This window comes from Sus scrofa, chromosome X (assembly GCF_000003025.6).
Source record: "Sus scrofa isolate TJ Tabasco breed Duroc chromosome X, Sscrofa11.1, whole genome shotgun sequence".
NCBI lineage: Eukaryota > Metazoa > Chordata > Mammalia > Artiodactyla > Suidae > Sus > Sus scrofa.
This window is the reverse complement of record NC_010461.5, coordinates 51,180,136-51,197,476: the sequence shown is the minus strand read 5'-3', so window position 1 is coordinate 51,197,476 and position 17,341 is coordinate 51,180,136. Positions and strand designations below refer to the sequence as shown.

General features: G+C 39.6%; 1 protein-coding gene across 2 annotated transcripts in view; it reads left to right on the top strand.

The window, feature by feature from the left end:
* Positions 3,484-17,341, top strand: part of ZC4H2 (zinc finger C4H2-type containing) — a 36,892-nt gene continuing 23,034 nt past the window's right edge. The window contains exon 1 of one of the 2 annotated variants that reach the window (XM_021079379.1): positions 3,484-3,694. In XM_021079379.1, the coding sequence (XP_020935038.1) occupies positions 3,642-3,694 (53 nt within the window). In that variant the 5' untranslated portion in view covers positions 3,484-3,641. The remainder of the gene's footprint in view (positions 3,695-17,341) is intronic. The other variant, NM_001243282.1, reaches the window with a different exon arrangement.

Here is a 17,341-nt window from a genome sequence, read left to right as displayed (position 1 = left end):
ATGAATGAATCCTTGATGCCACCTATTCCTTCCTTTCTTTTCTGTCTAGTTTCCCCTTAGGAGTCTTCCTTCAGGAAGCTTTTCCCTGACTGCTCCCTTTCCTACTTCCTAAAGCTAAGTTGTGCTCCTGTTTTGCATGCTCACAGAACCCAGACTTCTTCCAATCCCTAATCTCTGAGTATTGCAATATAGTTATGTGTGTGTGATCTTTGTAGTAAGTGCAAGCTTGGTTAAGGCAGGGCCTATGTCTGTCATATCTACTATTGGATTTCTGCTGCCTAGCATTAGTGCCTGACACAAAAGGCAAACAATAAACATGTCTTTGTTGAATGACAAAAAACTTTGGCTCATTTTTCTCTTAGAAATGGTGATTAAGAAACATGACTTGAGGAATTTATTAAGTATTTTGCATTACTTTTTGAAAGGAAATTCAGATTGAAAGCTGTAGTTGCATCTCTGCCTACTCCCTTAGTTCCATTCATTATTGTAGCACAGGGCTTCCACTCTTTAAATCTTGATTTGTTCCCTGAAAGTATCAGGTCAACAAGAAACTGGCTGGCTTCCCCTTTGCTAATTCCTTGCTTTTTAATGGAATTCATCCTAAAATACCCTCTCTCTTTACGTGTTTCTTAGCAATAAGGACAATGTTGATCCTGATAGGACTAAGGTTTTTTTATTCCCATCACCTTAAATCAATCAGTTTTTTGTAATAACGCATTACAACTTACTGCTTGCACAACTCCAAAATATTCTTTTATCCATTGCAGACTTCTGATCAATTGAGAGTTATTGAACACTTCTTACTATAAGGCTACCAGCTTGGTTTGATGATACTGTTTTAACTACTGCTCTAGAAAAGGAGCAGAAGGGTGTGATTTCTTTCTATTCCCCCTCCTTATCTGAAACATTTTTCTCCCTATCATTACTAGCCTTATTTCTTACAACTCAGCAAGGAGCAAGCAAGATACCTGTTATTGAAGAGGTCAAGAAGCCAAGACAAACCCATGGAAGCTAAAGAAGCTTATGGTGCCTTTCCTTAATGAGACACCTTAACTGTTAAAACTTCTTCCCAGCTCCAAGTGCTTCCAAGGCCCCTTCACATAGGTTAATTGTCATCTCCCTTTAATATCCTTGGATTTGGGGCATGGAGCATACTTGGCCATCTGCAGGCTCTCTGTATTGGAGTGTACTATCTGGCTGAAGTAACAGAGGCATTTGGATTCCACGGGGGGAAGCAGTAGCTTAATATCTGGAGTGTGGAACTATGGGAGGAGCACAAGTCCCTGAGTCAAGGGTTCTATTTCTGTGTCAGACAGTCTGGGTTACCTTGGATAAGTCCTTTGTCTCTCTTGGTCTGTTTCCTCATCTGTGAAATAGGGTTTTGGTGAGGCTTTAAAGACAAGATATTTTGAAAATCATACTGTAAAAAGATCCTTATCAGACATGCGAACATAGCATGAGGCAAAGAGTCTAAGAGGAACTGGATGGCGAAAGAAGAGACATTATTTTTAAAACTTCAGATCATTCCTAAATTACTTCCCCCATACCCACCTACACACCCTCCATTTCTTCTCAAACCAGAGTTAACTTGTATTATAAGGTGATTTTTGGACATAATTATATATAAGACCCCATTTTACTTTTGTTCTTCATATTTTTTCATATATATTCCTTTCTTTAATCTGCAGTTCCACTTTGTGGCCTTGGCCAAGCCAGTTTTCCTGAGTCGGTTTTCTTCCTTGTAAGAAGAGATAAATCTACTTACCTCCTTCACAGTGTTTGAGAAGATGAAATGAGGGACTGCACATACAGCTCTCAGCACAGTAACTGATACATGCCAAGCACTTACATGGACTTTCCCATCCCTCTTCTCTTATAGAACAGGGATACAGCTAGTTCTTGGCTCTGGACTCTAAGGTAGAGTAGCTCAGACCCATAGTCTTTGTGACCAACCTACTCAATAGTCTTCAAATGGCTGCTAATGACACTATAAGACAGAAGTCTTCAAGACCATCAGGAAATTTTTAGTCTGAACAGCAGAGAGGATTTCCTGGTTATGAGAGTTAGTATATCCGGGATCCAAAGAACAAAAGAGGTTCAGTGCCTTTCAGAGAGAACTCAAAATCAGTGTGGACATCTAGAATATCCTGAGACTCCTGTTCCACTAACTTTTCTCTAGCTCCCCAAAATATCAAGCCCTGTATTTAGCACCATCTGAGTATGAATTCATTGAGTACTCACAACAAAACTGTGAGGTGGGCTAAATAGGTCTGTATTTCAGATGAGGAAACTGAGGGCCAGAGAAAGAAAGGGAAAGCTCAATCAGAGAGAGGTCCAGATTACTTTCAGTTAGGAGTGAGCTGAAGTCCTCCATTTGTCCAAAACTGAGCTCTCTGGAAAATTATCTCTTACATGTTCTCACCTCCAAATCATTTTGGACTTTGCCTCTAGAGTCAGCTGCCTAAGACATCCCTCCAATCTTATCACTCTCGTTCTTTGAAACATAACTTGGCATTATTTGGCCAAGTTGACACTGAATGTATTGGATGTATTGGATGAATGTGTGCCTATACGATTAAATTCAAACTGTAGTTTGGATTTAAATGGAAGGTCTATCACAGTCTATTTCCAACCGAGTTTTTCTAGACACATCTCCTACTTCTCTTTCCCATCTCCCCATTATATATATGAATTTTATGTTCCAGACACCTTGGCCTATTTGCCCTTTCCTTTTTATATGTGCTGTGCCCTGTTCTGGAAAGTCAGTCCTCTGTAATGACCTGGAAAATTCTCAGTTACTTTTTGAGGGCTTTTTACTTCCTCTCTGGTCAGGTTACACTTTATCCATTTCTGTATCCCTACCACACAATGCACTGTAATTAATGGGTTACCCTTCATTCCCTCCTGCTCCTCAAAGGCAAGGACTTGTTTTTATTTATCTTTGCTTCACCCAGTGCCTCCCACAGTACTTCCTTAATTGACTGTTAAAGTCTGAGCTTAATAACTGTAGAATGGGTGGAGGGCTAAAAGGAAGGAGGTCCCTCTCTCCCGTCCCTCAGCTTTAGTAGCTGCTCCCTCCTCCCTTCAGCCTCACCTCCACCTTGGCTCCATTTCCATTTGAATGCCAAAGCCACTAGTTCCCAGAACAACTCAACCTCTCTGAAGCAAATTCACATGCAGGATTTCGCTCCAGCCCCAAAGTGTCTACTAATTAGTGACTCCTGGTCAGCTTTTGTTGGCGTGAAGGGCCACGGCTGGGTGTATGTCTCTCCTCTCTCCAGTTGCCTTCTGGGTATTTCATCTTCGATTTTTTTCCACGCACGGGTCAAACGAACATCACCATTCGCTTGTATTCCTCTCAACCTTTGACACAATTACCCGTGACAAATTGATTTAAAGTGCAGCAGCAGGAAGAGAAACAGGAATGTCTCGCTTGGCCTTCTGGGAGTTGTAGTTCTTCAGGCCTCCAGGCTGCTTGGCTGGTCCCTGAGCCGTGGACTACAGCTCCCAGGCCTTCTCAAAGTCCCCACCGCACAGGCTCAGAGCCCCATGCCGGGAGGAGGTGGTTACATTGTGTCTATTGTATCCCTGGGCTTGTGTGTTTGTACATTTCTCAGGACGTGAAATTGAGAGTGAAAAGCATGGCAGATGAACAAGAAATCATGTGCAAATTGGAAAGCATTAAAGAGATCAGGTAAGTGGAACGTTGCAGCGCCCCCCCCCGCCCCCGCCCCCTCCGAAGCCCCCCTCAAATCCCTCACTGCGGGAGAGGGCTGAGTTATCAATGGAAAGTATCTATTGTTGGGCTACTTGTGGAGGGGGCAGGAAAGGATCCCATTCACTATGGAATTCAAGGATGAGAAGGAGGCTGGAGAGAGTCGGAACTGGGACCAGCAGAGAGAGAAGCAGAGAGAAACAGAGACTGACCAAGAGATATCTCTTGCCGGAAGTGTCTGAAAAAGCCAGATGGAGACACACGGGGTGTGTGTGTGTGTTTGTGCCGGGAAGTGGGGAGCTAGGGTGTTGGTCCCAACACAGCTTTAATTCTTATAGGGTGGGAGTTGGGGGACGGCTTTCTTGGACCCGTGATTTTTGAAAGTGTTTATTGGCTCCAAGGTGGCTCCTTGCTGTTTAGGAGTCTACATTTTTTTTTCAGTTTCCTGTTTAACTTCTGGACCTCGAGCTCGGGCGATCCTTTTGAAAGCAGCATCTAGCTCATCTGGGCTGGTGGCGGCTGCCAGGGACTGCCAGCTGAGGATGCAGAGGAATCCCTGCAGGCTGGGACTGGGAGGACAGAGAGCACTCGCCCTTATGTTATCTTTTGCTCACCACTTTCTTCTTCTCCTACCGGGAGCTCTGGAAGGGGGATGGGAATGTTGGAGATTTAGGAGGCAGTCAAGGTGCCTATGGTGGGATTGCAACAGTTGCTCTCGGGCCCCAGAGGTGATGGGCTGGCAAAGTAGGTGTTGCCTGCTTCCCTTACACCTCTCCAGGAGTGGTTTTGGCTAGGCAATAATATGTCCTTATGTCCTTGCTCAGAACATAATAGCGCTGGTTGAGTGGACTGCCTAGGCCAACACCAGGCCTTCCTTCACCCACCCTTCTCTGTCTCCCACCACCCTGCTTCTGCCTCGGACCTCTGCCTCTGCTTCCACCCTCCTGAGAGTGCACTGGGTTGGGCTGTCTCCCTTTAGTGTTTTCCAGGAACCTGAAGAAAAAGGGGGGAGGATATCAAGTGTGTTCCTTTAAGAAATTAGACTTCAATCAAGAGATTTAACCCTTAGAGTGAATGCCTTTGAGTGAGACTCACACATGGTGGTGGTGGCGGGGAAGCACTTTGGCTTTTTTGTCCTTTGCAGGGGTTATCTCTACTTCAGCTGGAGAGTAAAAGGAAGGGAACTATTATTTACTGAGCCCCTGGTTTTCCAAGCCCTTTGACCTACTATCATTCACTCAGTAAGAGTCCTGATAACTTCCTGCACCTCCTTTACAACTGGGAAAATGGAGACTCAGAAAATTTAAGTAACTTTTCCAGAGCCAAACAGTTTGAAAATATCATATTTTGACATGAACCCAGTCAGTTTGCATGCAGAGGCTCTCATCTTCCCACTCTATCCCATGGAGGGTCTGGGGAAAGGTAGAGAGGAGGTGTCTATTGCAAACTTTTCTGCAGAAATAATCAGAAGATAGGAAGTGAGAGAAACTTTAGTGAAGGAAAAGGTTAGCTGTCATGCTAACCACACAGGTAATAAGAATTTATGCCTGAAAATGAAGAGCCTAGACTTATTCTTACTGGACTTTAAAGGAAGCTACCAAAGTCTAAGAGAAGGAACAGTTGGGAGCAAGGAATAGTGACCCCTCCCAGACCATGACTTTGACCCTCACCAGTAGTAAACCTGACATTCCTACCACTGCTTGTTGGGTAGGATCCTAAGAGGCCAGAACTCTCACCCACAACCAGCAGTAACAAAGAACCTCTCGCCAACTTAGATGTCAATGACAGACACAGTGGAGAATCTGGACATATACTGCCCCTCTTCCCTGCAAAATTAGTATGTGAGAGGAGGCCTGCAAAAACAAAAGTATTAAGAAAGATCCAGAGTGTCCAAATTTAATTGAAAAAAAATCACCTGTCATACCAAGATTATCAATTTCAATGACAAGAGAAAGTAAACAGATGCCAAGATTGAGATGACATAGAGGTTAGAATTATCTGACAAGGATTTTAAAGCAGCCATCATAAAATTTCTTCAGGGAGCAACTGCAACACACTTGAAACAAATGTTAAAAAAGAAAAACCTCAGCAAGAAATAGAAGTCTCAACAAAGAAATACAAAACACAAAGAAGAACCAAATAAAAGTTTGAGAACTGAAAACAAACCTCTAAAAATTCAGTGGATGGGCTCAATAGCAAGATGGAGAAGACAGAGGAAAGAATCAGACAACTTGTAAAACAGTAGAAATAACCCAGCCTGAACAGCAGAGGGAAATTAAATGCAAAATGAAAAAAGAAAAAAAAAAAAAAAAAGGAATTGAGCAGAGTCAGACCCTCCCGACCTGTGTGGCACTATAATGAAATATCTAACATTCATGTCAACAGAATCTCAGAAAGAGAGGAGAAATAGTGTAGGACTGGAAAAGTACTTGGAGAAATAGTGGCTTAAAACTTCCCAAATTAAGCAAAGGACATAAACCTCCAGATCCAAGAAGACAGGCAAACATCATCAGGAAAGACTCTGAGAAATTCATACCAAGACATCACAGTCAACCTTCTGAAAACAAAAGCAAAGATCTAGGAAGCAGCCAAAGATAAACAACATCTTACCTATACCTTCAGGGAAAAAAATAAGAAGAAAGCAGATTCCTCATTAGAAACTGATGAGGCCCTAGCAGGAAGTAGCACAAGATTTTTTTTAAGTGCTGAAGGAAATTAATCATCAACCTAGAATCCCTATGTTCAGTATAATATCCTTCAGAAAAAAGGGATAATCCAGATATCCTCAGATGAAAGGAAACAGGGAATTTATCAGTAGGAGATCTACCCTATAAGAATGATTAAAGTAAGTATTAGAAAAGAAATGATACAAGAAGGAACCTTGGAAGAAAGAACATAGTATGCAAAAACATGGGTAAATACAACAGAATTTCTTTTCTTTTTGAGTTGTATGAATCATGTTTTGTGATTTGATCAAAATTTATTATACTGTTTCATGGGGTTCTGAATGTATATAAAGAAAATATTTAAGACATTTATATTATAAACAGAGTGTAGAGGAATGTAAAAGAGAGGTCAAGTTCTTGTATTTCACTTGCACTGGTAAAATAATGACATCAGAAAACTGTGATAAATTATTTATAAATAACGTAATGCTGAGAGAAAATAATAAAAAGGCTATACAAAGAGATTCACTCAAAAACATTATAGATAAAACACTAAGCATGTTTTATCTCATATTGCACATGGCAAAATTTAATTCTTTTTTATTGCTGAGTAATATTCATATTACATATTCATATATATATGTCATCTTTATCTGTTGATGAGCACTAAGGTTGTTTTCATATATTGGCTATTGTAAATTATGCTATGAACATGTGCTATGAATGTTAGGGTACATATATATCTTTTTGAATTAGAATTTTCATTTTCTTTGGCTATATACCCAGGAGTAGAATTACTGGATAATATGATAGTTCTATTTTTAGTTTTTTGAGGAGATAAATTCTGTATATTATCATTTATAAGTGGGATCTACAAAATAAAACAAATTAATAAATATAGCAAATTACAAAAACAGACTCACAAATATAGAGAAAAAGTAGTGATTACCAGTGAGGTGAGGAAAATAGGCGAGGGGTAAGATAGGGGTAGAGGGCTAAGAGATACAAAATACTATGTATAAAATAAATAAGATACAAGGATGTATTGTACAACATATGGAAATACAGCCAATATTTTATAATACTTTTTTTTGTCTTTTTAGGGCCACACCTGTGGCATATGGAGGTTCCCAGGCTAGGGGTTGTATCGGGTCTATAGCCGCTGGCCTACGCCACAGCCGCAGAAATGCCAGATCTGAGACCTACACCACAGTTCATGGCAACACCAGATCCTTAACCCACTGAGTTAGGCCAGGGATCAAACCTGCATCCTCATGGTTACTAGTCAAATTCATTTCTGCTGAGCCACAACAGGAACTCCTATAATACTTTAAATGGCATGTAATCTATAAACAATATTGAATCATTATGTTTCTTACCTGAACCTAATATCGCAAATCACCTATACTTTAATAAAAAATTATAGATACATCAGAATGGAATTCAAAAAGGTGTTCAAGTCACCTGTAGGAAGACAGGACAAAGAAAAGAAAAAATAAAAACAGAAAAAACAGGTAACAAAAAATGAAATGGCAAATTAACCTTAACATATAAATAATTGTATTGAATATAAACAGTCTAAATACACTGTTGAAATGACAGTTGATTTAAAAAACATGCCTGAGCTATATGAGAAAGTATCAGTCCACCAAGAAGACATAACGATTCTAGATGTGTATGCACCAAAAGCGAATTAAATTAGCCTGCTTTTGACAATTTTACAGTAATATGCAAAGGTTACATCACTTGGTTTAAAAATTTGAAATGAGGAAAGTACTACTTAATGTTCACATATGAGCAGATAAAATATGTATGAGGGGGTGGAGGGAAAGAAGGGGTAGAAGGAACTGGAGAAAGGAACTAACGTTGTTTGAACACCTACTAATTTCAAAGTTCTTTGCTAATTTAGTACTTAATCTTGCTAATGGAAATCTGAGGTAGGAATTATTACCCCCATTTTATACATAAGGATACTAAGGGTCAGGGAGTTCAGGAAAACTACTTATGGTCACACAGCTAGGAAAGGAAGAGAGAATGTATCCTCCTATCATGTGGCATGTGCATTTCAACAAATGCTGATAATCTGATAACCATTATTCACAGTTCTTCAACTGCTCTGATCCTAAATCCCTTAAAGGTATAAACAAGGCAGCCTATTTCTATTACAAAAATAATGTTACTTCTGGACTGAAGTAGCAGTGATGATGATAATATCACCTAAAGACCTGATTGAATCAAGCTGAGAGCCAGACAGCCCCAGGCACACGCACAGAAATATGTATATTCATAGCGCTCACACTGATGGGAGATTTTAAAGTGGGAAGTGTCTTAAGAATGGATTCTCTCACCACAGATCATTCCCCACCTCTGACTCTGACTACATGTTCACAGCCCTGTCTTTACTCCCAATCCCAACCATATTACAACATTATGCTCCAGATCTTGGCCCCCAGATCCCACAGTAGTCTATTTTGTCCATCTGTTCCTTAGGCTTCCAAGTCATGATGAAGGAGAATGTGGATATGTGGAAAGGGGAAAAGAAGAATGGAACAAAAGAGATGGAAAAGAGGGAAGGAAAGGAGAAGAGGCAAAGAAAGTGAGTGCAGCTACCACTAGAGCAACCAGAGCCCTTCATCAGTTCCCCAAATGCATACTAATATCTCCTTAACATGAGCATACCATCTCTATACACACATTGCACATACCCATGCCCCATGTGCACATATCCATAGACAATGAGCTTTCCTCACTTAAGAAAGGAAAAATTCATTTTGGAAATAAATATTATAGCATTAGGTAGATCCTCTTAAGTCTAAATTTTTGCACTGGGTCCTCTCTCTCTACATATTATCCTGGCTTACTTACTGTACTCCTATGGCTTCAAATATTACCTCCAAATCACCAGTCTCTACCCACTACCTTCCTTCCAAGCTTCAATCTGAAACATCCCACAGCCTACTGGGCCTGTCCACCTGGTTGTTCCAAAGACACAGCTCAAGTCAACAAAGCTTAAGACTTTGTCTCTCCCTGCCCCAATCTAGCTCCTCCCACTAGACCTCTTATTTAATGCCATCATTCTCTGCACAGTTACCTCATATGGAAACTTGAATGGTGATGCTGATTACCCTGTCTTATATTACCAACCTCTGATCACTTAGCAAGTCCTACTGTTTCTACTTTTAAATCTTGCCCAAATTCCTGCCCTGCTCTCCATCTCTACACTCACTGCCCCATTTTAGGCCATCATTATGAGCAGCCTGGATAATTGTAATGTTGTATCCATTTCCACCTATAGAATTACTTTCCTATCTTCACTCCACCCCTTATCTTCAATTCTATCCATTGCTATGAGAACTACCTTCATAAAGCACCAGTGTTACTATGTTATTCCTCAAACACATTTCACTGACTTCCCATTGCCTGTTGCAGTATTTTTCAAAACACACATCAAGAACCATTAGTTGGTCATGAAATAAATTAGTTGCTAGTAGCATTTGTAAAAATAAAAAGTAAAAACAAAATAAGATAGAAATTATCAGCATACCTTGTGTAAGAAATCGTAGGTATTCTCTGTGGAAACTTTTATTTATGATTAATATTGGTGTTTGTGTGTATTGGATCACAATGTAAGATTAATTTTTCACTTTAGATCATTTCTTACTGTCATTCATGCCCCTCACCCCCAGAAGTATGGCCCAGACCCACCTTTCCAATCTTATCTGCTGCTGCTCCTTTTCATTCACCTTATTGTTTATCCACACAGAAGTTCTTCACTATTTCATATACTTTCATTCTTTCCAGGTTTTTATAATGCTTATCCCTCATTCTTGAATGCTCCTTCCTCAATCCAAGCCTGTGAATCCTATTCATTCTTCAAGGAAGACCCAGGACAAATACCATTTCTTATTCAAAACCTTTTCTCATTCCCCAGTCCACGTGAATCACTACCTCTTTGGGCTCCCACATGGAGATTTTTTTTTTATAGCACTCAGTTTATTTTGCCTTATGATAAAGTTTTGAATTAACATGTGTCTCCTCCCTTCCCTTCCTTCCTTCCTTCATTTTGTCATTGCTGTGGCAGCTTCAGCAAGCTCCACCATCTCCTAGCTTGAAAACTACCTTGGCCCCAGTGCTCACTCAACAGCAAATCACAGAACAGCTGGGAAATCTGGGTCTTAGGGGTGGGCAAGTCAAGCCAAACAATTAACATTTGGTATTGAACTGTAAGAAAGTCTTCACTGTGACCCATTCTAAGAAAACTGCTTTTCTGACATTAGGTGTTTTCCCAGAAGATCAAGTAAATATTAAATGCAAGAACGTAGTACTTAGGCAGTGTTATTTTCAGACTAGAGTGGACAAGAGAAGCTGGCTCCTTTTTCTTAATTCAGGTACATTTACCAAGCACCTATTCAGGGCCATACAAAGGGCTGAGATATTCTCTGAGGTCCCCTAAGATGAGTAAGATTTGTTCTGAAGGATCTTAAAATCAAGGTGAATAGCTCTGATCTCTCCCCTGAGTTCCATACTCACATATCCAACTTCCCACTTCACCAAGCCCACTGAATGTATTATTGGCATCTCAAACAGATTCCAACAGAACTCTCAACTTCACCCTATCCTCACCCCCTGTCTCCTTTCCTAGTCTCCCCAGTCAGTAGTAAATGCCCCCCCATCCCCTGATCTGGAATCATTATTCATTCTTCCCTCTTTCTGACCTTGTTTATTTTAAACACTAACACAATGGTTATCAGACTAGGGTGTGTATTAGACTCCACCTGAAAAGCCATTGAAACCTAGATTGCTGGGTCCCATCTTCAGAGTCTCTGATTCAGTAGAAGTCCTGAGAATTCACATTTCTAACAAGTTCCCAGACAATGCTGTTGCTGCTGGTCCACGGACTATACTGGGAAAAACCACTATCTTAATAGGACCTGGCTGGTTATACCTTATATTCTATCTGTCCACTTCTCACTATTCCCTCAGTTCATTAGCAAATCTAAGCAGTTTCCCACCCATCTATGCTAGCTGTGTCTTCACTTGATCTGCCTATCCTCAAGTCCTACAGGTCCCAGCTGCCCTACACTGCTTTTTGAGTGAGTATTGGAGCTGTTACCCCAGGTGACAGATGAGCCTGCCAGGTTCATCTCAAGAATGGATGATCCATTGCCCTAGAACCTCTCCTCCCCTCTACCCTATCTCCTCAACATTAATCAGCAAAGAGCCACTGGAAAGATGTTAGCCAGCAGAATGTATTTTTGTCTTGGCCCAAGACTGTCTGGAGAGGCTGTAGCTTAGGGAGGTCAGAAATATTTGTTCAACATTTAAGTAAGACTGTGACCCCAATAACTGTCGGAAAACCTAAGAACATATTCTGTGGTTTTCCTGGGATTTGGCCACACCAGCTGCACTTTAGCCTCTTGGAAGGATCTAATTGGGAAACTTTCCACATAAAATTGAATCTTTAATGACTTGGATGCTTTCCTCACTTGTAGGGACAAACGTTCCACAAATTCAATTTCATAGAGTCATCTAAGAGTTCTGTGCAAGGCTACACTGAGCCCTACTTCTCAGGTAGACAGAATTTCCAAATTTCCAAGAGGTTCCATGATGTGCCATATTTCACCCTGAAAATTGGTGACTGACTGAGGGAAAGCTTCCCCCCATTGGCTTGTTTTTTATGACTTGAGATACATAATATGAAGCAAGTTCCTTGGTATGGTGGAAACATGATTAGGCTCAGCACACTGAATTCTGCACTTTCTGGCTTTGTGATGTTGGTCAGACCACTTTACTTTTCCCAGCCTTTACTTTACATTTTAATTTTTCATATGTAAAAATGAAGGTAAACATATCTATTTATGTGGTTGTGATGAGGATTAAATTAGATAGCATATAAAGTGCCTAGCATAGTTGCTGGAACATAGTAGACACCAAAATTAGATAGATAGATAGATAGATAGATAGATAGATAGATAGATAGATAGATAGATAGATAGATTTTTTTATTATTAAATAATGTCTTTCTTAGCACCCAATTCCTTCCCAGTTCCTGGCACTTAAAGACTCTTAATAAATGTTAACTGAATGAATCAAAGACCCCCACCCAAAGTAATATCTTTCTTTTTCTGAGGCTACTGAAATTACAATAAGTACCTTAGACTTACCGCCTATTTGCATTCATTTTTGTCACTCCAAATGTAATTGTTGAGCCCCGCTTATGGCCAAAACAGTGTGATAGATGATGTGATATTTACAGAGAGAAATATGGTATAGTGTCAGTTTCTAGAAGACTCTTGTATATATAATTATCCAGATTTCAAATTGCTTCATTCATAAGTCTGTACATTTAGAGGACCCAGAGGACCATAGCCACATGATCTTGGGCTAGTTCCTTTCCCATCTGACATTTGTTTCTTCATCTCTGAAATGAAGAGGATGGATGAGGAGGATTGATTGGTGGCCTTGAAATGTGTTCTGAGGAGCCCTGGGAGTTCCAGGGATATATATTAAGGGCCACTCTGGTAGTCAGCCCATGTCAGATTTGAGGAGAAAATAAGGACTCTGGGACCCACTTCTACTTCAACCATAGTAGTTATGATTTGGTCTGTTTTCTATACTGGACCACAATTAGTTATTTTACTTGAAGGAAGGGGGTCGTCTCATCAATCACCCACAGGATCCAGCACAAAGTTTGGTACTCACTTGACACATTTTTTTTTTGTCTGATTGATAGAAAATGTAAAGAAGAGTTCCCTCTTGGCTCAGGAGTTAAGGATCCGGCACTGTTGCCGCTGTGACTCTGGTTACAGCTGTGGCATGGGTTCCATCCCTGGCCTGGGAACTTCTCTATGCTGTGAGTGCAGCCAAAAAAAAAAAAAAAAAATGTAAAGGAAAGGAAGCTAGTATGTGTGTGTGCCTTTAAGCATAGCTGGCATGATGCCTACTCTGTAGATCTGAGAAAGGAACAACTTTTACTTAAATTTAGTCTTAGCCCAAACTACCCATTTGCTGGACAGAGCATGGAAGGCTGGACAGTAGATCCTAAGCCCAAAGTGCATGGTAAAGGCAATCGGCCACAAGGGTTTGAAAGGGTTTCAAGTCCCCATTTCCTTTTTGTTTATCATTAACCCCCTTCCCTTTCCTCCTGGGTATCTCAATTGCCCAACTCCACTTAAAATCTATTTCTTCTACACAAGCCTTTTAACAAGTCATTCATTTTCCTAGGAAAACAGGAGCAGAGGAGTAGACACGGATTAGAATTTAGGTTCAGGAGTTCCCGTCGTGGCGCAGTGGTTAACGAATCCGACTAGGAACCATGAGGTTGCGGGTTCGGTCCCTGCCCTTGCTCAGTGGGTTAACAATCCGGCATTGCCGTGAGCTGTGGTGTAGGTTGCAGACGCGGCTCGGATCCCGCGTTGCTGTGGCTCTGGCGTAGGCCGGTGGCTACAGCTCCGATTCAACCCCTGGCCTGGGAACCTCCATATGCCACGGGAGCGGCCCAAGAAATAGCAACAACAACAACAACAAAAAGACAAAAGACAAAAAAAAAAAAAAAAGAATTTAGGTTCAGATGGTGTTGTGGGTTTAGATTTAATTCTGGGTACATTAAGAAGCTATCAGAGGATATATATTTAATGGCTTTATTCAGTTGTGATTTATATACCATAGAAACCATCCATTTTAAGTGTACAATTCAATCAAATTTATGGAGTTGTGCAACTATCACCATATTACAATTTTAGAACATTTCCAGCATTCTCAAAAGAGCCGTTATGCCTGGTTTCAGTCCATCTCTGTTTCTACCCACAGGCCCAAGTGGCCAGTAATATAGATTTGCCTTTCAAGACATTGCACATAACTCAGCATATTGTTTTTGAAGCTCATACACATTGTACCATATACCAGTATTTCTTTCCTATTTATTGTTAAACAATATTCCATTGTTTGAATATACTTCATTTTGTTTATTCACTCACTAGTTCATGAATACTAGGGTTATTTCCACCTTTGGGCTCTTATGAGTGCTGCTCTTAATGTTCGTATATGTCTTTATATGGAAATATGTCTTCATTTCTCCTGGCTAGATTTCTAGAGTAAAATTTCTAGGTTATGTGATAAGCATGTTTATAATTTTTTAAGATATTACAAAACTATTTTCCAAAGTGGTTGTGCCAAATTCCATCCCCAGAAGCAGGTTATGACGGTTCCAATTTCTAATCCTGTTGAGCATCTTATTCATGATTTGCCACCCATCTATCTTTGGTGATGTGTCTATTCAAACCTTTTGCCTATTTTTCAGTTGGGTTGTTGTTTTCCTTATTGTGAATTTTGAGAGTTCTTTATGTATTCAGTGTTTTTTCTTTCTCTTTTATTTTTTTTTAATTGTTATTTCCCAATATGATTTTTTTTTTCTACTGTGCAGCATGGTGACCCAGTTACACATACATGTATACACTTTTTTTCAGGATACAAGGCCTTCATCAGATACATGCTTTGCAAAGATGTTTCCCAGTCTGCAACTTGTCTTTTCATTCTTATAAGAGTTCAGAAGTTTCTAAAGTTGATAAAATCTCACTCATCAGTATTTTCTTCTATGGATTGTGATTTTTATATCATATAAAAGAAGTCTTTGCCTAAGCCAAAGTCACAAAGGTTTTCTTGCAGAAATTTTAGGTTTTACATGTAGGTCTGTAATCCATTTTCACTTAATTTCTGTGTATGACACAAGTTATAGGTTTTAACCTTTTGTTTATTTCTTTCTGCATGTAGATATCCAGTTTTTTCAGGATCAAAGATGAACAGTTCTCCACAGCATTGCCTTTGCATCACTGTAAAAAATCGGTTGTCCATATGTTTGTGGGTTTATTTCTGGATTCTCTATTCTGCACCATAGGTCTATTTGATCTTTAAGTCAATATTTCACTGTTTTGATTACTGTAGCTTTAGGGTAATTCTTGAAATCAGGCAGTATAAATTAGCCAATTTTGCTATTCTTCTGCAGAGTTGTTTTGACTACTCCAGCCCCTTTGTATTTCTGTATGAATTTTATATTCCACTTATCAGTTTCTACAAAAATGCCTGCTGAGATTTTGATAGGATTGTCAAGATAATCACACTGTACTTGTGTGTTTTTTTAATTTTTAAAATTATAGTTTATTTACAATGATTCTTCAATTGCTGTTGTACAGAAAAGTGACCCAATCACACACAGTTCCTTGTGCTGTACAGTAGGGCCCCATTTCTCATCCATTTGAAATATAACAGTTTGCATCAAAAACCCCAAATTGCACACCATTCCACTCCCTCCCCCCCTCCCCCAGGAACCACAAGTCTGCTCCCCTTGGCTGTGATGTGTTTCTGTTTTGTAGATGGGATCATCTGTGCCATATTTTAGATTCCACAAATAAGTGATATCATATGGCATTTCTCTTTCTTTCTGGCTTACTTCCCTTAGCATGAGAATCTCTAGTTCCATCCGTGTTGCTACAGATGGTACTAGTTTATTTTCTTATGGCTAAGTAGCATTCTATTGTATACATGTACCACATCTTCTCAACCCATTCATCTGTCGAAAACATTTAGCTTGTTTCCATGTCTTGGCCATTGTGAATAGCACTGCGATGAACATAGGGGTGTAAGTATCTTTTGCAATGAAAGTTTGTCCGGATATGTGCCCAGGAGTGGGATTGCTGGATCATATGGTGGTTCTATATTTAGTTATCTGAGGTACCTTCATACTGTTTTTCCATAGTACCATTGGTTGTACCAATTTATATTCCCACAAACAGTGTATGTGGGATGGAAAAAAGGATGGTTCCCTTTTCTCCACACCCCTCTCCAGCATTTAGTTATTTGTTGACTTGTTAATGATGGCCATGCTGACTGGCGTGAGGTGATACCTCTTTGTAGTTTTGATTTGTATTTCTCTAATATTTAGTGATGTCAAGCATTTTTTCATGTGCCTGTTGGCCATCCGTTTGTCTTCTTTGGCAAATTGTCTATTTAAGTATTTTGCCTATTTTTCAATTGGCTTGTTTGTTTCTTGTTGTTGAGTTGTATGAGTTGTTCATATATTTTGGAGATTAGGCCCTTGTCTGTTGCATCGTTTGCAAAGATTTTCTCCCATTCTGTGGATTTTCTTTCTTTCTTTTTTTAATGGTTTCCTTTGCTGTGCAAAAGCTTTTGAGTTTAATTAGGTCTCGTTGGTTTATTTGTGTCTTTATTCTCATTATTCTAGGAGGTGGATCAAAAAAGATGTTGCCATGATTTATGTCAAAGAGCGTTCTGCCTGTATGTTCCTCTAGGAGTTTTATAGTATCTGGCCTTATATTTAGGTCTTTAATCCGTTTTGAGTTTATTTTTGTTTGTGGTGTTAGAAAATGTTGTACTTTCATTCTTTTACATGTAGCTGTACAGTTTTCCCAGCACTATTTATTGAAGAGACTATCTTTCTTCTACTGTATGTTCTGTTCTCCTTTGTCATAGATTAGTTGACCATAGGTGCTTGGGTTTATTTCTTGACTTTCTATCCTCTTCCATTGATCTATATTTCTGTTTTAGTGCCAGTACCGTGTTATTTTGAAAACTAGCTTTGTAGTATTGTCTGAAGTCAAGAAGCTTGATTCCTCCATTTTCATTTTTCTTTTCAATATTCCCTAGCTATGCAGGGTCTCTTGTGTTTCCTTACAAATTTTGAAATATTCTGTTCGAGTTCTGTGAAGAATGTCCTTGGTAATTTCATAGGGATTGCACTGAATCTGTAGAATGCCTTGGGTAGTATAGTCATTTTGAGAATATTGATTCTTCTAGGCCAAGAGCATGGTATATCTTTCCATCTGTTTATGTCATCTTTAATTTCTTTCATCAGCGTCTTATAATTTTCGAGTATAGCTCTTTTATCTCTTTAGGTAAGTTTATTCTTAGGTATTTTATTATTTTTTATGTGATGGTAAATGGGATG